Raw genomic sequence first — 23,457 nt, 5'->3', positions numbered from 1 at the left:
TTGTGCAGGGAGACAGCCTCCAAATGTAACTGCTCTCAGGGTTCCAAGTTTTGAAAAAGCAGGGGCTTGGGACCAAGGGAGCTGCATGGTGGCCTCCTGCAGAGATGAACAGCACTAGCCTGTATGCTCACCTTGTCCTCCAGTGAGTCGGGACTGCTCTCTGGGGAGCTTTGCAGGGGTTGGGGAGTGTTGTTATTGTCATTGTTGTTCTCCGTGAGTTTCAGGTTGTGTTTACTTGAATCTAAGGCCGATTGTGGCATCGGTTTCTCTATTTCTTCCCCTGTGGCAAAATGTGGTGCCCTCGCCATGCGAAAGTGCACAGACCCTGTCAGCTTGCATGCGCTAACACTTTATTATCTAATGATCTAATATGCAACAAGGCAAAGTGCCGGTGCTCATCATCCTGACACAGAATGCCGGGAGAACTGACTAAATTACTTTATGTACCATTAGCGCTAGCAGCCATGGTGAACTCACCGGCAGCATTTATGCAAATGCCTGTGAATACACTCTAGTGGCTTTGTCAGGAAGCCAGCTGACAAGCAGTTTAAATGCTCATTTTGGGGGCATATGTACAGTTTTCTCTTTTTGCTGTGCATCTGTTTTTCTCCTTTCTCTTCTCTTTCCCTTTTTGGATTGTTGGAGGCCTTTGCACCTCCAAGACCACTGGAGAAAGCTGGAAAGTTCTGGAGCTCATCTATCAGTAGAACGCTTTCCAGCAGGGGGTTAAGACCACAGTCTGGTATTTTGTTCACATCTAGGTTTTTTCGTTTTATTCTTATGAATTTGTACAACCCGCATTGTTTATTTGGGGGAAGAAATAAGTGGGATTTTTTTGAGAGTTTTCAGAGTAATAGCATTTAATGGATTCTGACCTGATGTCCTATTTAGTTTTTTTGGCTCAAATATAGTTGTTTTTTTAAAGCACACCCACCTTTTTAAAGTGGAAAATGACTGAAATTTAGCTTTTGCGGGCATCAGATATGAATGAATTAAATTTCCTTTCAAAGTAATTATGAAGATTATAACGTGAAGTAGAAATGTGCTAGGATCCCCAAATAGAACAAACCAAAACAGAAATGGGCTTTGGTCAAACTAAAAATATTCTGGAGAGTGAAGAGTGGTGTTAGACTCACTGTGCCCGTGTCCTGGTTGTAATTACAGCACTGGGGAAATAGAACCAGGTTTTCACCACTACCAGTTAGTTCTGACCTTTGGGTTCCAGCTGTCCCTGGCAATATGGTGTTATTCTTGATCTTTGGCATCTGACCTTCGTTAATCCTTTTGCTCCAGACAGGAGCAGTTTTTGCTCCTGTTGTTTGCCCCTGGGTGTCCAGGATCACTGTCTTCCCTCTACCCAGCTGCACTTAAATTTGTTGTTTTACAGACTTGTGGAGAAAGATGGTTCAAGTTTGGGCAGATTGCTCCAAACTGAGAGAATCACACAGAGTTTTTAACAGAAAGGAGAAGCCCGTTTCATTCTCCCTTTGTGTAACAAGAGCTTAAGGATCAGGCTGACTGCAGAAATCATTTCTAGTCCTGACTCTGCCGTTATTTTGCTGTGTATCCCTGAGTAGGTCACTTTGTTGGTCTGGGCCTTAGTTCATGTGATCCTATGAGAGCTGAGTTGGGGCATCCCTGGACTCCTACTTAGTGTACATTTCTGTATGGGGCTTTGGCGTGAAGCCACCCACACACACCTTCCTGCAGAGCGGGCCTTTGTAGGAACGGGCCTGTGGGGCAACAGAGAAATCCCTTTGCTACTTCTTTTTATTGTTTTTTTTTTTGTTTTGTTTTGTTTTTCCCTGCTATTACGGTTTGGACATGAAGCTTTTGCACTGAGCTACAACTCCTACCCTTTTTTATTTGTATTTTGAGGTAGAGTCTAAGTCACTGAATCACCCAGGCGAGGCCCAAACTTATGCTCCTTCTGCCTCAGCCTCTCAGAGTGCTGGGATTATACAGACATATACCACCGCAGCGGCCTCCAAATATAACCCTTTCTTTGAATCTCTGGCCAAGGAACCAGGTCTCTATAGAGTGGACTTCAAATCATTCATTCATTCTAAGCATCTACACTACCTGCCAGGCACTAAGCTACTGTCCCTATGTTCACAGTACTCATGATGTAAAGAGAGAAGAAAGATATTAAAGGAAGTTTGCAACTAAGTAATTATAGTACTGTGAACAGGAAGACCAATAAAAGGGAAGAGGAATATTGAGGTGTTGGGAATGCCTTTGAGGGAATCCCTTTGAGGGAATCTCATTTATGCCAAATTCTAACAAGTGAATGAATTTTCCCCAGCAAAGGGAACAAAGCAGTTTCTAAGCAGAGGGAACAATGTATTCAGGAAACCAAAGCTGACTGGGACTGCTCATGTTGCATCCAGGTAAGAAGCAGTGATGAGAGAGGAGGCCGGTATGGCTGTGAGGGCCACATCCCATAGCCCTACTGTGTGGGCCGGTCAGGCCTAGGCCTCGGTATTGATGGAATATCACAAGTGTGAGAGCAGGACTTTGATGAGCGCAGTGTCAATTGCATGGGGTCCTGGTGTCTCATAAAACCTCAAGGCAAGTTTTCTCTGAGATTTTTATAACTGTGTTTTTCCCTGCTGAGCTTCGGAAGCTCACCGAGGCATTGGCTGTGCCTTGGTGCTGTTCCCCCGTTACTCTTCGATGCTTCAAGAGTGCCTCTGCTCAACATAGACAAACAGAATTTCCAGAGCTCCTTCACCAGATGGTTTGGTGCTATCAATTTACCTTTTTGTAAATAGTGTAAAAAGAATTTGCTTACTGATGTGTTTTTGAGCATGTGTAGATCCTCACCTTCTTTAAGAATGGAAGGCTGCTCCTTTATTGTACTTATGAGATGTATTTTGCGCCCAAACAAACAAAATCATTGGATGAGTGAAGATAAAATAACAGCAAGTTTCCCTTCCCAGTTTATCTCTCTCCTCTGACCCTGAGCAGTGGGTCAGGGCTCTTGCTGGGTGGAGCAAACATGGAAAGACCACATCATTGACCCCCGTACCCTCCCAGGTACAAAGAGGAGCTAGAGACCTGGAGAGGGCATGTAACCTGTTCACACCAAACAATAAACAAACAGACACACACAACAACAACCAGCCCAGCTAGTTCCTGTCCAAATTCATCCACAGCCCTTTGCGTTTGCCCATGGGATGCTGGCCAACATGTGTAGACTTGAGGGTCGTACAGCTCCATTTCCCTAAGTAACAGTGTTAAGGGAGGAATGGGGTCCTGATGCCTTTACGATTCTGGCTGATGTAGACTGCCTCCAGGTTAACTGGGATCCCAGGAATCAGGAGAAGAGTATCTGTGCAATCCTTCCAGCTCCTTGACAGACATGCACATTCAGAACACAGTGACAGAGGACCCCACACGGACGGTGAGCAGTCCTTGACATGAGGGGCTTTGGTGGAATGCTTCATCCGGACTCACTTAAGCGAGAGCATCTGGGTGAAGGGTTCAGGCTAAGTAGAAAAATATTAGCGTCCTCTTTTGTGAACTGAAGGTGGGGTATTACAACTTGCCAATTGATTTTTCCACTTGAAAAGGGAAGACAGAAGCAATAAGGAACCTTGGGGTTAAGACTACCCAGCCATTTCAGGAAATAAAGCACACAGACCCAAGATTTTCAAGCATCGTATGGGTCCTTTTTCTTTGACTGCTTGGTAAGATGCCTTTGTTTTTTTTTTCCCTTAAAAAAGAAGGGACATGGCAGTAGTCCAGAGAGGAACAAAGATGTGAGTGAAGGCCCATTCCAATGTCTCCCCTGAGTAATTCACAAGGCATATTACATCAGAAATCCACACTAGTGACATGGGAGCCAGCAAGATCTCAGCTTCGTGTGGATTAAAGAGTCTGCGAGTATAATTGGTGACAGAGAGGAACCGGTGCTCAGACTGCTGCTCTGCTTGTTGGTGACCATGTCAAGTAGTAGTAGTAATAACATTGTTATTTTATGTTACTTTTACTATTGATGTTTTTGAGCTATTACCAGCTAATATTCATGGACTATTTACTATATTCCAGCACTATGATAATTACCTATTGACATCATCTTACATCCTTCCACAAATCTGATGAGGTATAATAATTAGTATTTTCATTTAACAGATGAGAAAACTGAGGTTTAGAGAGAGTAAATAACTTAAACAAAGCCACAGAACTAATTAGAATTGGATGTGAGACTTGACAATAGGTCTACCTAAGCACATGGCTCTGTATAATCCTATTATCGATAATCATGGAAACGAATATTCACTGAGCCCTTCTTTGCCTTGCACATACTGTGACAGGCACCCATTGTAAAGATGAGAAAACTAAGGCTAATGGGAGGAGGCAAGTAACTTTCCCAGAGCTGCTCAGTAATTAAACAGTAGATCCAGGGTTTGCCTCTGCTGCTCCTGCACATTATGCTAAGTTATTTCCATCTTCTCTCCCGTTGTCTTTATTTTTTTCCCTCAACACAAATGAGGCACTTGTGCTGGTGTCTTAGATATTTCAAAAGTACCCAAGAACCCACTTACCTTACACTTCATTTTCTTTCAGTAATCTTTTTTTCCCATTCCTGCAAAACATTCTGCTAGCCGAATAAAAAAGTACCAATTTTACTTGGTGACTGGTGCATTTTCTGTGGGGCTGGCAAGATAATAAGGAGGCTGGTGGTTTGTTTATTTGCAAGGGTGTTCTAAACTCATCTCCCTGAAAATCACTCGTTAACCATATGGGCTCTTTGATACATTCACAAAATGGAAAGAAAATAGACTGCGTGGAACCTGAGCTTGTGGGTTAAACAAACGTTAGGATGTGAAGGGTTACTAATCCTCATGCTAGAAATACTACGGGAAACTGATAGGCATTTGAAGAGGCTGTTTTCTTATATGAATTTCTTGACAAACCTGTAAACTGTGGGAAATTTCTAGCAGTTGACATTTTGTTTGATCCAATAAATGAGTGAGCTACACTCAACTATTTTCATAAACACAGTGTGATGTGTTGGAGATGGTGATGTTTTCTGTTTGTTTTGGCCAGAACTCCTTTGAAGCCTGCTTTTTGTTTTATAATTCACTATGCACATGTCATCATTCCAATTGTTTATTTGCACTGATGATTATGCCAAACCTAGGCCCTCTCTATATTATTTTGCATAGGAGCTTCTCTCACTTGAATGCAGAAGACTCCAGTGATGCTGATAGGCAAATAAAAGCTTCCTTGCACTGTTCTTGAACTCTTCTTACAATGAGATATTTAGGAGTGGTGGGCAGGAGTTAGGTTTGTGAAATATTTGTGCATTTTCAGGTATGCTTGCAGAAATACATTAGGTACAGCAAAGGCTTGTACTGCTCTGCAGCATGACTGTGAGGAGGAGCTTAGGTTTCTCTGGGCTTCAGTTTCCTCAGCAGGCTTGGTAGAACCCCTCAGTCTCTCACAGTTTGTTGTCTGAAAGCAGCTGATTTGGTGGGAAGCTCTATTTCTTGAGGAGCTACACACACACAGCCTTAAGGAGCAGCGACCAACATGCCAAGGTGATGGTCCCTCCACAGAAAAGATGTAAGGTCACCTCCTTGTACCTTGGCCTCTCTGCAGGAGGCCTGCAGCTAGCTCTAGGAGGCCTGAAAAGCCCCAGGTATGGCATACAAAGTCATTTGTGCCTTTGCAGCCCTCACACAATGGGTGTTCTCCTGAATCCCTTCAGTGGAGAGGGTGTTTGTATATAATCCACCTGACAGTTAGCAGTGACTTTTTAGACCAATGTTGCCCTTACAGTATGAGGCATAACTTCAGGAGGTGGGGGAAATATTACCATATGTTTAATTGCCATGTTGATGTCAACACATATGCAAAAAAAATTACAACTCCAAAATTGTGATTGCACAGCTAATTATTGGTCAGGGCATGACTAAATTTAAAGAAAAAGTTGATATAAACAAAAATCACAATTAAATAAATAGTAGTCTAAGAGGCACTTAGTGGAATACAACCATGACTGAAGTTTGGGATATACTGTTAGAAAGGGCCTTAAGGGTTGAGGGAAGTAATAATTCTTTTGAATCTCCCGGAAACTGTATAGGGTGCTGGGAAATACTTGTTTGTTTTTTTGTTTTTTAAAGAGTTATATATTGCTTTTTAAGAGAATGTCTTTTAGGCTCAGTTTACCATTAGAATACACTTTTAATATCCTAATAGGATTTTAAAAATCAAAACCTCTCCCAAGCTGTTAACTCTGTTTTTATTTTTAAACAAGTAGTGTCTGCATGTCAGGAAGCAGGAATCAGTCTGGAAAGAGGACTTGAGTTGAGAGAGATCGTCAGGCAGGGTCCACCCAGGCAGCACATTATGATAATATATACAGAACCAGCTGGACACTGAGCAAAGCTGACACTGTGTTGTCAAGGGCAGGATCGCCCATCAATTTCCGAGATAGGATTTGAGTTCAAATGACAGAAAGAGCAGCAACTGTGTTGAAGCTGATGTGTGGGGGAGGGGTGGGGCGGGCAGGAACCAGCAGGGCCTAAAGACAGGAAGTCCTGGTACCTCCGGAAGTGGGTGGTTCTGTTTTCTCATCTGCCTGCTACCCTTCCTTCTAACCTTAACATCTGTCAGCAAGATCCACCTGGCTCCTTGCATGATTAGAGCCCACTTTGGGGGAGCTTACTAATTTTAACCCTCAAGAGAATGGAGCAGCAGCTGCCGGAATGGGGGCCCCATCAGCCCAGGAAACAGGTCTCCATGTAACTGCTGCTTATCCGCATAGGAAACTCATTGTGGGCTCAGTGGCAATTGTTAATACATGTTGGACAACTTCTCAACTTTTAGGCTACTCAGTTTAATTCTTTAATATTGTAATACCTCTTCCATTCATTTGTTTATTCAATCATTCATGTATTTAGCATATGCTTATTGATTGAATGCCTACTATAGTAGGCTATTGGGGTACAGAGTTAAACAAAGCATGGGTGTTATTGTTATCATGAAGTATACACTCACGTGCATATGAGTGTTCATGGGTCTGTTGATATTAAGGAAATGATGGCACATGGAGTGATTTAAATTGCAATGATGACAAGTGCCATAACAGAGAAACATAGACTGCTAAGACTGCTTACCACAGGGGCTCGAATCTGAAAAATCAAGGAGCCAACATTTTAAAATCAGAATGAGTAGCATTTAGTCAAAGCAAAGAGAAAAGAGAGTTTTAGGCAGCATACAACATTAGAAGCTTGGGGTAGGGATAATAGGGAAGGAGGAATAGCTCTAAGATCCAGTTTTGAGAACTACATTTGGAACTTTTTTTACTTGTGCATATGGGCACATGGGCCTGTTGTGTTTTGTGTTTTGGTAATCACAAGCTAACAGAACTCGGAGACCCATAAAATGTTAGCTTTTAGACCAGAGTTTCCAGTTGTGATGGTTTTATTGTTATGATAGCCCTAAATTCAGGGCTCAGCACTTTGCATAATCTATTTTAATACTCTTAGCAGCCATAGGGGGGCGCTGGTGTTATGATGGCCATTTAATGACTAAAGGAAACTGAGGCCATCCTTTTATATTTAGTTGTAGCTAACCAGAAAAAGAGTTAGGTTTTGTCTGTGCAGCTTTTGAAACTCCAAATGGCTGACAAACAGGGCCATGGTTATTGTTCTTTCCCACTGTTCAGTCAATGCCACTTCCCGCACATTGGACTTCAGAGGTAGAAAGAAATTTTCTTGCTATTTGAGCACGTAATGTAAAACCTGGTTCAATTGAAGAAAATTGACGACATTACTCAAAGGCAAATTGAAAAGCCAGATCTATGCTCAATCCCAAGGGTGAGTTAGTTGGCATGTGTGGTGATATACGGGAAGGTCTTTTCTGGGTTGAGATAAAAACTCCTGGTATCACGTCGCACTATCGCGTGCCCCATCTCAAACTCCCTGTGCCAGTTCTGCAACCTGAAATACTCAGTGGACAGAAATGAAACTTTATAGAAATTAGGCGATCATTATCTTTATCAGATGAATATAATGCCATCAGCATGATTTTAGCATCCTCAGGAGAAAGAGATTTACCAGGAGAGGTACAAGAGAAAGTCTGAGGATTGCAGGATTGTGGCTTTGCTGCCAGTCCGCCATGGGCAAGTTGGCTGGAAGATGCCCCATCATTAAAATCTCGCTTAAGCCTATGTGCTGGTTAGTCATAACAGAAGCACCAACGTGGGAAACCAGAGAAGGAAAAGTGAAACACACTCTCACACAACCAGGACACAGAAATAGATCTGTATTGACTGAACACAGATCTGACCACTAAACATGAAAGCAGAACCCAGGTATTAATAGATTTTTATTCCAATCTGTATAATTAATCAATATTTTACGTGCGAACATATGCTCCTGTGTTGCTGGCTTATTTAATTGACAGTTGCAACCAGCAAGATACCAGCTGTTGAGACCCACGTTCTTCGTCCACAGTTCTGGCCAGAAATGTAGCTGGGAATTTAGGGGACAGAAACACAATTTAGGTGTCAGGTTGAAGCCTCTTCTCAACATATCAGCCTCTTCCATCAACCTTAAGACAAAGCAACGAAAATGTCAAGACATATATACATATGTAAAATATGAACACATAGCAATATCCTTGGGACATTATTTAGAAGACTGATTAAAATGAACGTGTTTGGTCAGGACACAAGCCTGTAATCCTACAACTCTGGGAGGCTAGGCTAGGAGGATTATAAATTCAAGCAGCCTGGGAAATTTAGAAAGACTTTGTCTCAAAATAAAAAATAAAAATAAATGATTGGAGATGTAGCTCAGTGGGAAGGTCCTGAATTTAATCCCCCATAATCCAACAAACAAACAAATAAAAAAGAAAACCTCATAAAAACATGCTTGGTGCAAACTGAGCTTTTCTTCAGTACTTTGTTTTTCTTTACCCACTTCTTTTTCGAGCATAATTTGGAGAAGCCAACAGATACCGATTGTTCTGGGCCGGCAGCACATGCTCTTAGGCATATTATCTGTGGGACAGTGGATGAAGGGGGTGTCCCAGCCCGGCCTAAATGTGCTTTATCATTTCTTGATAGAGGAAGAGAGTGTATCTTTGGTCTGTCTTTGGCAATATCTTCTGGCTGAATCATCAAACCAGCTGTGCTCATTTAGTAACTATTATGTGCTACAAATCTATAAAGTCAGACCTCATATTCCTCTACTGTTTAACTTTGGCAGAATCCTAGAAACTCTCCTTGATTTGGTCAGCTAAAGGCCTGTGGAATCCAGTCTTTGTTGCTCAAAGGAAAAACAAAAATTTGGGAAAATATTATTAGGAATTGTTTCAGGGCGCCTTATTTGTTAATCAGCAAATTTAAACTATTTATACAGTACATGCAAAATTCTGTAATGAATGCCACTGAGAGGGACAATGTCCAGATTGAAAATGAGAGGGAAAATACAGTGCTCTATACTTTAAAATGTGACTTCTCACAGTGTTGCTTTCACTTGAATTAGCTCCTCAAACCCTGAGTATGTGTCTAGTGGCCCAACTTGTAAAAGTAGAAGTGCTCTAACCCTGGAAGATTGGCAGTATTTTCAGTGTTCTTGTATTTAAATTGGCACCTGTGGTAATATGTTAGGGTACCATTTTGTGAACTCGGAAACAGAAGAAGTGAGAAAGATTTTACCCTAATTCATATGTGAGTCTGCATCTTAGTGGGGAAATAACTTTCCTTGGAAATAGAGTAGTAATATTCTGTAAAGTTAATAAATATCCACCTTCTGTCTTGGGGATAAGAAATTGTATGATTATCATTTTATGGACTTTGGCTATATTTATATGATTGAAGTGAATACTTAAGCCAAACTGAGCAAAAATTTAAGATAAATGCCAAAAGTAAAAGGAAGTTTGGGGGGTTTTAAGTATTTAGTTATATCAATCAAGTTGACTTTCAGAGTTTCAAGTGTAAGTGGATCTCAGAGATCCAGCAACCTCCTTGGTAAAGTGGATTTAAGAATAGCATCTGCTTTCCTACTGCTCAAAGTTGATATTAAGAATAATTCAGATGACATGTGAGTAAGCCCTTGAAACCTTAACCATGCTAGTTAATCATCAAGAATTAGATTCAGTTTGTGGATAAATGAAGTTTTTGACTGCTGGAGATATACTTAGTAGTTGGGTTGGTCTGCACACAGATTCAGGCACAGCTGTAGATAGATAGATAGATAGATAGATAGATAGATAGATAGATAGATAGATAGAGGTTGAAATACAATTCAGGAAGAAGCAATGAATGAAAAAGACAGGAGGAGTTGATTACAGGGTTTGTGTTTTGTAGATTGGGATAGAAAGAAACAACTTTGCCCATGAGATGGGTCTTTCTGGCAAAGAATTGTTGGCTGGGAGTGGTGTAACTCTCCAGAAAAAGAAATGGTGGGAACATGCCAGGTGTTATGGTTTGTGTCTGGATGTCCCCCCAAACCTCAAGTGGTCATGGAGTGGGGGTAGGTGGGGCTTTTCAGAGGTGGCTGAATCTAGAGTTTGTGATTGGTTCATTGTCCAGTGCTGGGATTGGGAGTGTGAGTGCCATACCCTCGCTAGGGCAGGGAGCCCACATACAATACAAGGGAGGAAAAGAGGCTTGCTCCTCTCCTCTCCTCTTTTGCTTTTGTTGCTCTTACTGCCTCTTGCCTCCATGAACTGTTGGCCCCCAGCCATGCCACCCTGCTCAGAGCCAGCTGATTACAGACTGAAACCTCCATAAATTGTGAGAAGAAACCTTTTCCTCTTTTACTTTGGGCATTGGGTATTTTGTCTCAGCAATGAGACACCAGGGATGTTTGGAGACAGTAGGTTTGAAGAAGCTGTCATCATCATTTCCAGTTTTTCTTCCCCATCATCTCCTGCAACCACCCTTTTTTCTCCTCCTCCTTTTCTTTATTTCCCATTGTTCCTTCCTTACTCTGTGTGAGGGCTATGTATAACTTAACTGGTAGTAACCTCCCAACAACCTGATAAGGTGGGTTCTTTTGCAATTATTACTCCAAACTAAGGTGGTAGAAGCTGAGGCTCATGGAAAATGATTTTCCCCTCGGCTTGTAAGTGGCAAAGCTGGTATGTAAGCTTGAGGCCTCCTAAGCCCAAAAGCAAAGCTCTCAGCTGCCACTGAATCCTGGGAGAGGTGGGAAATAAACTTGGTTCTTGAGGTAGGTGATTTTACATCCTAAATTGTGAAAGCTGGCATCTGAGCAAGGTTGACCCAGGTTCATGTAGGTAGCCTGGACTTAGCACATAATTAACAGTCTCAACAAGTTTGAGTGTTTGCTTTTCACAGTCCAGATAGGACAGCCGAGACCCTAAAGAATCAGTTTTGAGGAAACTGACTCAGTGTATCCTAAATTCAGGGTTGTCCCATGGCATATCCTATGACAGAAGCGGAGCTCCCACCCTTCTGTGCTCATCTTGCGTGGATACCTTTGATGATACACACCTGTGCTTATGACGTCACAGATCATCACCACGGAAACATCTGTGCTATAACAAATGCTGGATGGAAGCATCACTGAATGTGTCAGAGAGGAGAGGAAACTGGTTCAAAGTGATAAGGCTCTCAGTAATGAAAGTTTGCTCCAACACACCAGCAATAGCAGCTTTGGTTGTGGCGAAAAATATAAGCAGAACTGTTTGGAAAAGCATAGAGCAGGACTTGTGCATTATTAAAGGTTGGCAAGGTTGATTTTGAAATGCAGCTCACATTCAAAACACGGTCTCCTTAAAAAGTTACTATCTATGCTGTCTTGCTTGATGACAATAGAAATCCTTCAGGGGCAGGAAACTCTTCTCCCAAACTGCTTATAGGAAATCTTATGCATAGCAAAAGAAGGCTTACTGGAGACTTCTTTGTGTTTGGGAAGCAGCTTTAAACAGAAAAGAATTTTCCCTATTGTGTTTTATGTTTATTGTTTGATGAGTCAGGGGCAATATTAGTTGTGTGGCTGCTGAAATTAATAACTAAAAGATGATCTTGGCCTTCTGAGGATTTAAGTAAGTTACACACTGGTGGATCATGGATGCAATCCAGGCTTTCCCTATATATAGCATTGATTTGCATGTTTAATTAATTAAGGATTTATTTATTTTGAACCAAGGTCTTTTTTTATTTTAAAGAAAATAATAAAAAACAGAACAATAGCAAAATATCAACAACACAGACAAAAACAAAACAAAGCAAAAACAATAAAAATGATACAGGGTTTCAGAACAAAATGATAGGAATTAGCAGTGGTTGTTATGTAGTCCAGGCTAGCGCTGGACTCACTATGTAGCCAGGTCTGGCTCTGAACTCACAATTCTCCTGCCTCTGTCTCCTCAGTGTTGCTATTACAGGCATGTTCTATCATGCTTGGTTTACATGATATTTGAGCAAATTGTATATATTCTAGTAACAAAATTTAAAAAGATTTTTACATGAAAATCAAGCTTTATAAATTCTTTTTATAATCTGAAGAGCTTGTAATGCTAAATCCACATTCTCAGAAGGCAGTAGATCAAACCCAGAAATTGTGTCTCTTTTGGGTGAGGCACATAACTATATTTAGCCACAATTTTCACCACCCCTATTGTATTGCATCTACCCCATTTCATTAGCTTAGCTTCCTGCCTGGCCGTATTTTTGTGATCCCTGTTGGAGGGATTAGAGTTATATTGTTCCTAGTACATTTCCTGGTGTGTGGAGGGGACCTGGTAACAGGTAACTCTGATTAGTCTTCACCAGTTATAGGCTCAACTGTCAAAACTTAGTCCTAAATTCATTACTGTCCAATGGGATATTCAATGCTGATGGGAGATGAGGATCTGCTAACCAATATTATTATAGGTACTAGACATTGACCTATCACAATACTGACTACTTGAAATGGTGGCTAGTATGATTGAGACAATAATTTTATTTAATTGATTTAAAATTAAATTTCATGTGTCTAGTGGCTAGTGAATTGAGCAAAATAGATTAGACAATAGGTAAACATCCAGAGAAATACCCTTATTTAGAATAAAATGTACAGAGTAAGTACTAGAACTGTGTGTGTGTGTATGAATATATCCATACCATCAGAGATGGCTTACCATGGGCTGCATTGCCTAGGTTCATCTGTTTTCAGAAGAGGAACCACACCTTTTCAGCTGACGAGAATTCCTGTCACATGAAGGAGTCAAAAAGACGTGTTTGGGAGATGTTTGTATGCACATTCCTACATGTAAACATTAATCCTCTTAAGTTTAAATGGGAAGTTTCACTGCTCTCTATTCCCTGGGTGTCCAGTTAAAGGTACTACTTGAATGATAAAGCTGTGGCTGTGTATTTGATGAGCTGCTCAGTCCCCCCCATTCCTGACAGCATGCCACAGTATGACTGATGGTACTGTGGAAAGTTCACAGATACTTGCTAGAGGGATCCTGTATTCTTAGAGCCGAAGCCCCACAGGCTGCCATCTTGTGGTTTCCATCATAAACATACTGAACATATCTAATGATCCCATTGCTGTAACCCAGCCTCCAAGTAGGATTTTACAGGACCCTTCTCCCATGCTACTAATTTATTCATGCTCATGTTATTTACCAGGAAAGCTTGTCACTGCCATTTTCCACCAAAGCCAGTGCTCCAACCTCCCTTGGTCTTTGTCATGGAGTTGGAAAGCCCAAAACCATCTACCAGGCTCTGGCTTCCTAGCAACTCACTGGGCTCTATCGTGAACTCTGCCCCGAGCCAACTTTTCCAGCTAATATATAAGTTTAGTGCTTCTAGGGGTGTATGCATGGGAAGGCAACACAAAGATCAGCTTGCTTCATTTAAGATGAAGCTTTGAATCATGGCCCCCCAGAACCCTTCCCTCTAGCTTAAAAGGTTCCTTAAAAATATAGAAGACCTCATAAAAATGATAGAGAGTTGGTGTAGCTAGTTTGTCAAATGATAACCAGTGCCTATCTTCTTCTGGTGAAAGAAAGAGCAAAACATACATGAATGGTTTCTGCTTGGATCAGTCATCCAACCAGAGTCATATACCATCTATTGTTAGGGTCAGATTCTGCTGAGAGGATGCCATATCTCCCTTTTCCATCTGGTGGGTAAATGTTGATGTACACCCCTATTATGAGAGGGAATTAAATTAGTCCTAGAGTTTAGCAGGAAGAGAAAGACAAAAGTCTCTGAAGAAAAAAAAAAAAAAAGATTCTGCATGCTTTTAAATCTCTTCCTAGCAAAATTCCAAGCTAAAATGCTTCCTAGAGAAGGACAAAGATAATATTGACAGAGACCAGCTAATCAGATGTTTAATTATCTGCATCCATCTATATTTTGCATGTTGTAGCTAGTCCTGTTCCCAGACATAAGGAGACTAAAAATTCATATTCAGATAAGCAAAGGTGAGCAGATGGAGCAGAGTTCGGCATAAAGGTTTAATCCTATCAGGCTGATTCCTGTATGGCCATCTGGATAATCCGGCACACACATTCAAGGCCTGTTAAAAATACGGCTCCAGCCAAGATTAACGTCACAGATTTTCCACTAGACTTGCTCATATTTGACTTTATGATTTTCTAGGCCTAGGAAGATTGCTTTCAAATAAAGATTTGAGTATTCCTTGAAGAAGCAGTTACATGGCATTTTGTTGTTGCTTTTTTTTTAAACCTCAAAATTGTTTTCCTTTCTCTAATATTGGGCATCCACTTTTTGGAGTTATTTTGTTACGTTTACTTCCCTGGTTTTCATTTCTCAAACTGTACTTACAACAGGATAATAAGGAGAATTGGGTTAGAAATAATTTTGTGCGTGAAAGTTTTCCTTCTTGGGAAAAAAGTTATTTACTTATTGTGCAATCAGAGGCAAATGAATTTACTATTATCGCAACAAATGTCATAATTGGGCCCATGAATAATTCATTTAGAGAGTTGTTTTACTCCCCAGGACAATTTTTCCCTATTGCTTTGCAGCGGAGTAGCTGACAATCAAAGAGCAAGGGTAAAAAAGAAAGAACTGATCGTAATGTTTGCCTTTAGTTGTTCTAGGATTATTATTTTGCATATTTTAATTTTGGTTTTGGCATATCAGATACAAAGTAGAAAACAGAATGTTCAGTCCTCCTTGAGTTTTAAAATTCTGAACTTCTGCACCATATTTAACAAACAATTTTTGCATATTACGAAACAATGCTACGTTGTGTGTCATTAAATCAAACAGCCTTCAACAAATCTTTCAAGTGCAATTTAGAAGTTACAGGTACATCAAAATGTCAAGATTTTTCACTGCTAAATTGTTAAATAACCCTGCATAGTAAACTTGAACAGAGTTCTGGATCTCAGCTTAATTCAGAAATCCAAAAGCATTTGGCCCTGGAATGTTTCCAATTACAATTATTACAGCAGTATTTTAGTCCTTCCTTGGCTCTAGTGCTACGTCCACTGATTGCTGAGGTACTTTGCAACTTTAGAATAGAATAAGAAAACTGTAAAGTAAACAGGAAGTAGGTAGGATTTGGGCTTGAGCTGTACTTAGCTAATGGTGTAGTTATGGACTGAGAGCTGTTTCTCTGCGTGTGAGTACACCCAGACATCCACTACCAGGTTCGCTCTACCTCGATGCAGATGGACATCAGAACATTTCCATCTAGTGACTCTGATTTTTTTTTCCTTTCCTCCTTTTCTATGAGAGCCATTAACACTGTCAAAGTGAAGAGTTTTCTTGCCAAATGAAGTCACTTTGGAATAAAGGATGAAAAACGCTTGAAATTCTCAATCTCCTCATTTAATATTTAATAGGTTTAATTGCATCTGGTATTGAGAAATCTCTATATCATGGGTTACATTTCTCTTTAAAGTGACAAACACCACAATATACTCAGTGAGGGTGACTTTATATATATATATATATATATATATATATATATATATATATATATATAATTTTCAAAGTAATATGTAGATATTCTGGTGGAGAGGGCACTAAATGCCAACCAGTAACAAAACAAAACTAAATAAAAACCCTAATAAACAATAAAATGCTAACCTGCATCATGCAGTTACTGAAGATAATAAAAGAAGGCAGAAATAAATTTCTAGTAACTCAAGTCAAAGCAAGAGCATGTGTTACAAAGCCGGCTACACCTGGAGGGAGGAGGCTGTCAACTTCATTTGCTCACTAGCTCGGTTTCTTTACGCACTGACTGGAGGTGGTGGTGATGTTAGTGCTCTGAAAGTGAAATTAGCACCCACTAGCGTGGAGTTCAGGTTGGGGACTGTAACCGCCTCTGGTTTCTAAGGCATCCAGTAGATGGTGACAGTGTGGAGAGTTACTGTCCCAGGTAGCGGCAAGTCCTTTGTTCATCCTGCTTTTGTAGTGCTAGCTTAAGGATCAAAGCAGACAGGTTTTGGTACTACTGAGCTATGGGCACTTGAGCAGAATCATCATTTCATTCAAAACCAAATCAAACCCCAAATAATCCAACCTACCCAAAATAATTGTTCACACTGAATGGGAGAAGCAAGTATCTGTGCCCTGAGTTCAAGTGGTGCTACTTGGTGTCCCCTCTAGCTTCTGAGCTAGAGTTGCTTCCTAACAAAACATCACTAAAACCAAGTAGATAAAAGGGAGAAAGGCCAGAGACTTTAGGAGATCACCAATATTCCTTTTTTTTTAGGTACTGGGAATTGAACTCAGGACCTTGCACTTGCCAGGCAGGCACTTGTGCCACTGAACTATATCCCGAGCCCCCATGCCACCAATATTCCATAGACGTGAGCTGAGCTCATGGATTTTACAACCTTTTCTGACAGTCCCCAAAAGTAGAAACAATTATGGTAAAGCCAATTCTTCTGATTGAAAATTTTCTGAAAAGTTTCCAATTAATCTTCATTCCAAGCAAATGAGATCTTTAAGAAAAGAAAACATCCTACTTTGGAAGGACTGATGCCAAATCCACCTTTTCAGTCCATTTAATTGGATACTTTAGCAAGGAGCTGAACTGGAAGTTCTTAGGAAAGTTTTACAATGAATGATACAATCTGAAAGGAGGAAGAATATAGGGTATTCTAGCAGGTAAAGAAACTCTGGTTAATGGGCAGCCAATGATGATAATGATGGTGGAAGCAATTAGCACCCTGTGTGCCTGACACAAGGAGACATTTTCTGTGTGTTTTGCTGGAAGTCTGCGAGGCATCCCCTATGTGGAAACTACAATTTAGGTGAATGACTGTTTCAGGGTTGCACTAAGAGGTAGATATAGAATTTTAACAGTTTAAATATATGTTAAAATCAATGTGCTGTAATTTCTTTATTTGAATGCCAATTAGAGCTAGTGCCAGCATGCCTACCTCCACTGCAAGTCTCAGTCATTTGCATGGCACAGATGCTGATCCTTAGAAAGTGCCGCATGCTTCCATACATCGCACACAGTCAAAATGGAGTGCAACCTGCTGTCCACTTCCAAGTGGAATTTCACATTGAGATTTATAGTAGGATTAGGAATTTTCTAAATTTGTACGTTTGAACAGCTAATAGACTATACTCCATCCGACAGGAATTGGGGGAAAAGCCAAACAATGCATGTCTAATCAGGCTTGCATGGTGGGACATCCACTGTCAGAAAAGCCTCATTGGGGATGAGAGATGATAAATGCTGATCTGGGGTCATCTACAGTGGATGCTTTCTCCAAAAAAGTGAGGTATTGATTATAGCACCAAGAGATTTCAGAAGCAAACCAAGAACAGCTCAGGACCCTGCTGATAGCCATACACGCCATTAATTCACCGCAATGGCAGGCACCTCTGAGCTCAATTAACCCTTATTCCCAAGGCCACCCATAAACTCCGAGGTAAACATGACTCTCCTGGCCCTTGCTTTCTATCAATGAAATAGATCATTTCTATTGGAGGCCTGGCTTATAAATTCACCTTGCTAATAGAGAGCCCGCTGCTCCCGTGCATGTGTGCAGGAACGCAAATTGTGTACCATTGATGCTGTAAATCAGAAAATTTTAAAGTGTTAAGGGCATCCATGATTTCCTCTGCCTTCTGAGGCTACTGGAAGGAAGTATAAATGCTCTGGAGGTAAAGCAGGTGATAGCTAATGTCCTCCGGCGCAATTGTCTGTAGAACACGAGTTGTTAAATACGTACCGGAGGTTGAATGATTTCTTTCTTTCTTTTTAAATTCTTCCCTCTCTTTTCTGTCTCACCACAACCATTGTTCAGAAGCAAATTGGAAATCTGGTAATTAGGCCCTGACTCACAGTGTAGTATTAAAGTCCTGAGCCAAAGTTCAACACCCTGAAATGAAATTTAAACCAATTAATCTGTTAGATTTTTATCGCTTGTCCATGTTTTCTCAGCAATTCCCCCAGCACGTGGCCTTTGATCAACTCTCATACAAACGCTAAAATGTGTGCCTGCTGCTAGCAAGATGGGAATGACATTAACATGGTACTCATAAAACAATCAGAGCAGAGAAGCCCTCAAACAGGCAGGGCATAGTAATATTTAATAAAAGCGCACACATAATCTTCAGAATTAGCATTTTGTGCCTTGCAGTACCTTTGGGAGAAGAGCTTTTATTTGTGGAGTGATCATTATTATAACAAAGAGCTACCTAATAATTTCCACTTTAACTCTGCAATGTGCCACGAGCGTTTCAGAGCCATTATGCTAAACTGGTGGGGTAATCATGTTATTGTCATAGTTGAAGGAAGGAAAATCTCCTCTACTTCGGGGGCTGGTGAAGGGTGGGGGAGGGATTAAAGAAAAGAAGCAAGAAAAAAAAAAAAAACCTAAACTTATTTTTAGCGAAATTTAGAGCCATAAATTGGCCTGTTGTCCTGTGGACAATGAAAATTCATCTGTGAGGGAGAAAGCCTGTTTTATTAGAGTAATTAAATCAAGAATTAACTGGTAAAAAAGTACTCCTGATTTCAACTATACCTCCTTGTGCCCCATTCTGTAATATTTTCTTGGAGATAGAGTTGTATAGATTATTACATTTCCAAACTGAATCAAACCCGTTTACAAATCTTTTCACTCTCAAATTCTGCTGAATCCATCCACTGCAACTACCACAGAATGATCTGTCTCTGTCTTCCCTCCACTTTTTTCTCAGCATCCTGAATGAAACAAAGAGAAGTCATTGGCTTCCTCAGGTGTTTTCCAAGCATCCCCAGACAACACTTGTCTGAAAGGAAAAGGAGAGTTTCAGGGTCTACAAGTCAGCACCAGTGGTTTTGGGTAGTTTGTTGGCTTTTATAATGGATTTGTTGTCAAAAGTACAGCTGTTATCAATGTTCTGCTGTCATTCAATTTCTGTGTTATAGAATATTACCATAGTATATGCTCATTGGAAAATTCAAACTATGTAATTATCAGTAGAGTAAAACTTAGCAGGCTTCTTTTCCTGTTCAACCCACTCTAGTCACATTACCTTTTCATAAGGCATTTGGTGGACAATGGTGGACCCCCTCTCCTCCAGACCTTTTCCCAGCATACCTGCCTCACACATGACTACCCACACCTACATGCACACACTCTTGCCCATACTCATTTATATCATTTTTAAAATAAGCAGGCTTATGCTGTTTTTTAGCTTATGAGTTACGTTTTTCACTTACTAACATATTTTGACATCCCTTCATGTCATCTCGCAGAATTTGTCATCCATTCTAACGAAATTCTTCATATTTTAAAATATAGAAGTACTGTCATTTATGTAAGCACTCTCCTTTGGGGTGCACTTCCTGCTTGAAATTTTTGTTGTGAGTCCTGCAGTGAGCATTGGGTACCTGTAGTGTTGGCTACACTGGATGTATTTCCAAGTCTAGTTTAGGTTTTTTTGTGACTTTACGGTAAAAGTATAAAATGGCAGCCTATGAGTTAAAGCCAGCTCAGAGACACTGGATCCTTAAAAAAAATGTTGAATTAGTCCAACATTTAAAGGTTGGGACATTTCCTATAAAAACTATGTCCCTGGCTTATTTTGACAGATCAGAAGGTTAGAGAATGCTGGCCCTGCATTTGCATGGGATTGCCAAAGGCTGGAGCTGAGCTTCCCCGGCCAGCTTTCCATGGGCCCTCAATCCCCATGGCTTTGCTGAAGCTGAGTATCAGTAGCCCTTCATCGTGGGCCTGCTCTGATACCCTGAGCTTCTGTGTTCCTTTGCATTTCTCGTCTTGTCTTATATGGATCTGTGAATTCTTAACAGCAGCTCTTGGGCCTGATTCCTTTTAGCTATTCATAACATTTTGGGGAACTATCCCATGCGTGGTTGGATACTTGGCATCCTTGACTTCTAGCTATCAAATGCCAATGGCATGCCCTTGCCACGTGTCGGTCAGTGGAAAAGCCCATCAGTCCTTTATGTATTTTGCCAACTTAGCAGCAAGGAAGGACCACTGAGCTTCCTCTCAAGACAAACGTGAGCTAAGAGATATGTGTAAGTGGCACCTTGAGAAGGCCTTGGGGTGTAAACTTAGAAAGAACTGCATGACAACTGCTCTAAGAATGGCTTGTAGTCTGTGTAGGAGATAGAGAAAGTGCTGAATATGGAGGATTTCTTTCCTCCAACTAGTTAGCATATAAGTGTTTGAAAGTACACACACACACATACCCTTTGTATATTACAAACAAGTGAAAATAAGAGAAAGGGGTCAAGTGTAAAAGCAGGAGGTCTTGACCGAGTCATCCCCCCACTCTCGCTGCACGAAAGCCTAAGATGCACAGACACACCCTCCTGGCTCCTCTTGTACAATGCCAAAAAGCCTAGAGGATATATTACTTATCTAAATAAGTACATCTACATGCTAAAAAGATTAACAGAAATCCCAATGTTAATATATATAATAAGCATAATGACCATTTTGCACCCTGAGTGGGTAATCACAGGGTCCGCATTTAATGACACCATCGGATTCCTGCTTTGATATTAGGCAGGATTATCATGACCAATATTCAGTTAAGCCAATATCCAGTATTTCTTAGAAGTATCAGATAGGTAGCAACACCTTTTGTAGTCCACTCTAGCAACAAGCATATTGAGTTATAATTTTAAAAAAATAATTGGGAGATATCAATAAGGTATTTTAAAACTGCTTATATTTTAAGAATTTTAATAGTTGTTAAATATAATTTATTTACATTATTAACTACTTGGAATTACATCGTATTTTACCATTGTTTCAGTACATAAACATTTTTACTTTTAAAGAAAGCTATTTTTTCTTGTACCGGGAATCAAACTCAGGACCTCACGCTTGCCAGGCTGAGCTATATCCCCAGCCAAGAAAGTTTCTGTTTAGAAAAAAGGAAGAGTTCGGTGCCTGTGCGATACTAGTCACAACCCCTATGTGTGTTAAAAATCATACCATTTTCTTGAATCAAGCCATAAATCATTTACATTTTCTTGAGGAATTATTTTGTTTGGGGGGTAAAGTGGAGGGGAATAAAGTCAACTAAACTTCCTGGTTTTGGTTGCCGATGCATGCTATGAGTTCAGCCAGTATGAAATGTTTAGTTTAGATGTTTCCAAATTTCTCTGTACAATTTTTAAAGATTAATTTGAATCAGAATCAGAACCATTCTACTCGTTTTTGTGGTGGCACATCAGCAGCAGTCCCATGGGGAGGGGCTTAATGTTTTCTTTCCTTCTCACAAAAGTTAAAGCATGACATTCTGCCAAACGTGACAAACTGTAATAACCTGGCCACTTTTTTCCCCTATTAAAATTACCTAATGTTCTCATGGGCTTCATTGGCTCAAAAAGTCAGTCTTGAATACTTAATGAACTTTTCATTAAAGAGACGTGTCTCAGTCTTTCTTTTCCTACACTATCTCCCTTATTCCAGGCTTTTGCTTTGTTGCTGTTTATAAAAATAATCATGAGAAAAATAGCATGGTATGGTGGAGTCAAAAACTCTTAGCAGTGCCAAGATACGCTAGGAGAGATTTCAAAGACATAATCCAACAATTATATATGTGTCTAGCCATTCTGTTGAAAGTTTGCCGTTCTTGTTGGGCAAACCACCTTCAGTCTGTTTGGAATTACACTGTTTGCAAATTATTTCCCATCTCCAAAGGCTGTTTAAAATGGAAAGGGAAGAGATATGAAATTTTGAAAGTGTTGGCCTATGGTTTTATGCCTGGGAAACACAAAGCAAAGGTCATAGGGAGCCCTTCCTCAGTTGTTTGGTTACATAACTCACCCTAAGTGGCCTGTGCTCTTTAAATCTATAAAATGGGATCCATGACATTTATTTGAGAAAAATTGCAATGATTTTTAACGAGGAATGTTGCTATGTTAGTGTTGCAGATGGAAAGCACGGAGCAAGCGTTATTCCTTCTCCAGCCTGCTTGCTTTCTTAACTTCTCATTGGACAGAAATGTTTATCTAAAAAATGTGTACATTTTCTTTTCAGGAGATACGTTTAATTATGAAACTGTTTTGTAAGGTTTCCAGTACATTCCAAAAAAGTCATCCAATTTTAAAGAATCTCTAGTATTTCACAAGTTCAATTTTACTTCTGTTTTATATTTCATGAGATTTTAAGTTTGCTAAAGATCTGGGTAAGATGTATGTTTTTTAATAGAAACAATGAAAAGAGTGCTTTTAAGAACTGAAGTTGCACCCTTCGGTTTCGGGTCCTATTGCAGCTAGGAAATGTTGAGATCTTGAGGGACTTTCTATTTGTGAGAAGATAAAAGATTTTTTTTTTTCTTTTTCTCAAGTCTCCCATCATTAAAGTTTGGTTCTAACAGCCGACTCCTTCTCTTTTTCATGTGTGTTGAAAAGCAGCTACTCCCTGTATCAAAGCCATCAGCCCGAGTGAAGGATGGACGACGGGAGGTGCGACTGTGATCATCATAGGGGACAATTTCTTTGATGGGTTACAGGTCATATTCGGTACCATGCTGGTCTGGAGTGAGGTAGGTGTTGTCTGAACATTAATATCTAATAGCTTGGTCTAGTTGAAGATACTATGCTTGAATTTCTAATAGAATGTGTAGGATTTAGTGGTGCCACCCTGAATGGGCTGGCTCTAGTCCGTAGAAGTTTGAGAAACTAGGAAGGGTGAATTGCGTTTACGAGGAGTCAGTAATTTCCATTGGAATGACTTCCACCCTCTGGTCCAGGAGTATGGAGGAAGCTTCTATTTTGTAATTTTTCCTTGGGTCTGACCTAATATGGAGGGCTTCTAGTGTACTGGGAATGGGAAAGGAGATGCAAAGTTACAAAATGTAGAGGAAAAGCTGTACGAACTTTAGCAAGGTGGTCATCTTGGATGCTCTGTAGGCAGAGTCGACTGCAGCCAGTTTTCAAAGAGCATCACTGAGATGACAGTAGTGATCCTACTGTGGGAGATTCTTCATATACTCAGTGACTTTTCTTCAGAAAATGAATACTGTAATTCACTAGGACTTTTTCACTTAAGGAATTT

General features: G+C 40.3%; 1 protein-coding gene across 1 annotated transcript in view; it reads left to right on the top strand.

Annotated features, from left to right (window-relative positions):
• The window catches only part of Ebf1 (early B-cell factor 1), a gene marked incomplete at its 5' end in the record, with an annotated part of 385,808 nt that overhangs the window by 260,096 nt on the left and 102,255 nt on the right, over positions 1 to 23,457 (top strand). Inside the window, 1 exon segment of the mRNA XM_013508845.1 lies at positions 22,812 to 22,945. Coding sequence (XP_013364299.1) covers positions 22,812 to 22,945 — 134 coding nt within the window.

This window comes from Chinchilla lanigera, unplaced genomic scaffold (assembly GCF_000276665.1).
Source record: "Chinchilla lanigera isolate Chin_1 unplaced genomic scaffold, ChiLan1.0 scaffold00007, whole genome shotgun sequence".
In the NCBI taxonomy this organism is placed as follows: domain Eukaryota; kingdom Metazoa; phylum Chordata; class Mammalia; order Rodentia; family Chinchillidae; genus Chinchilla; species Chinchilla lanigera.
This window is presented reverse-complemented; position numbering and strand designations above follow the sequence as displayed.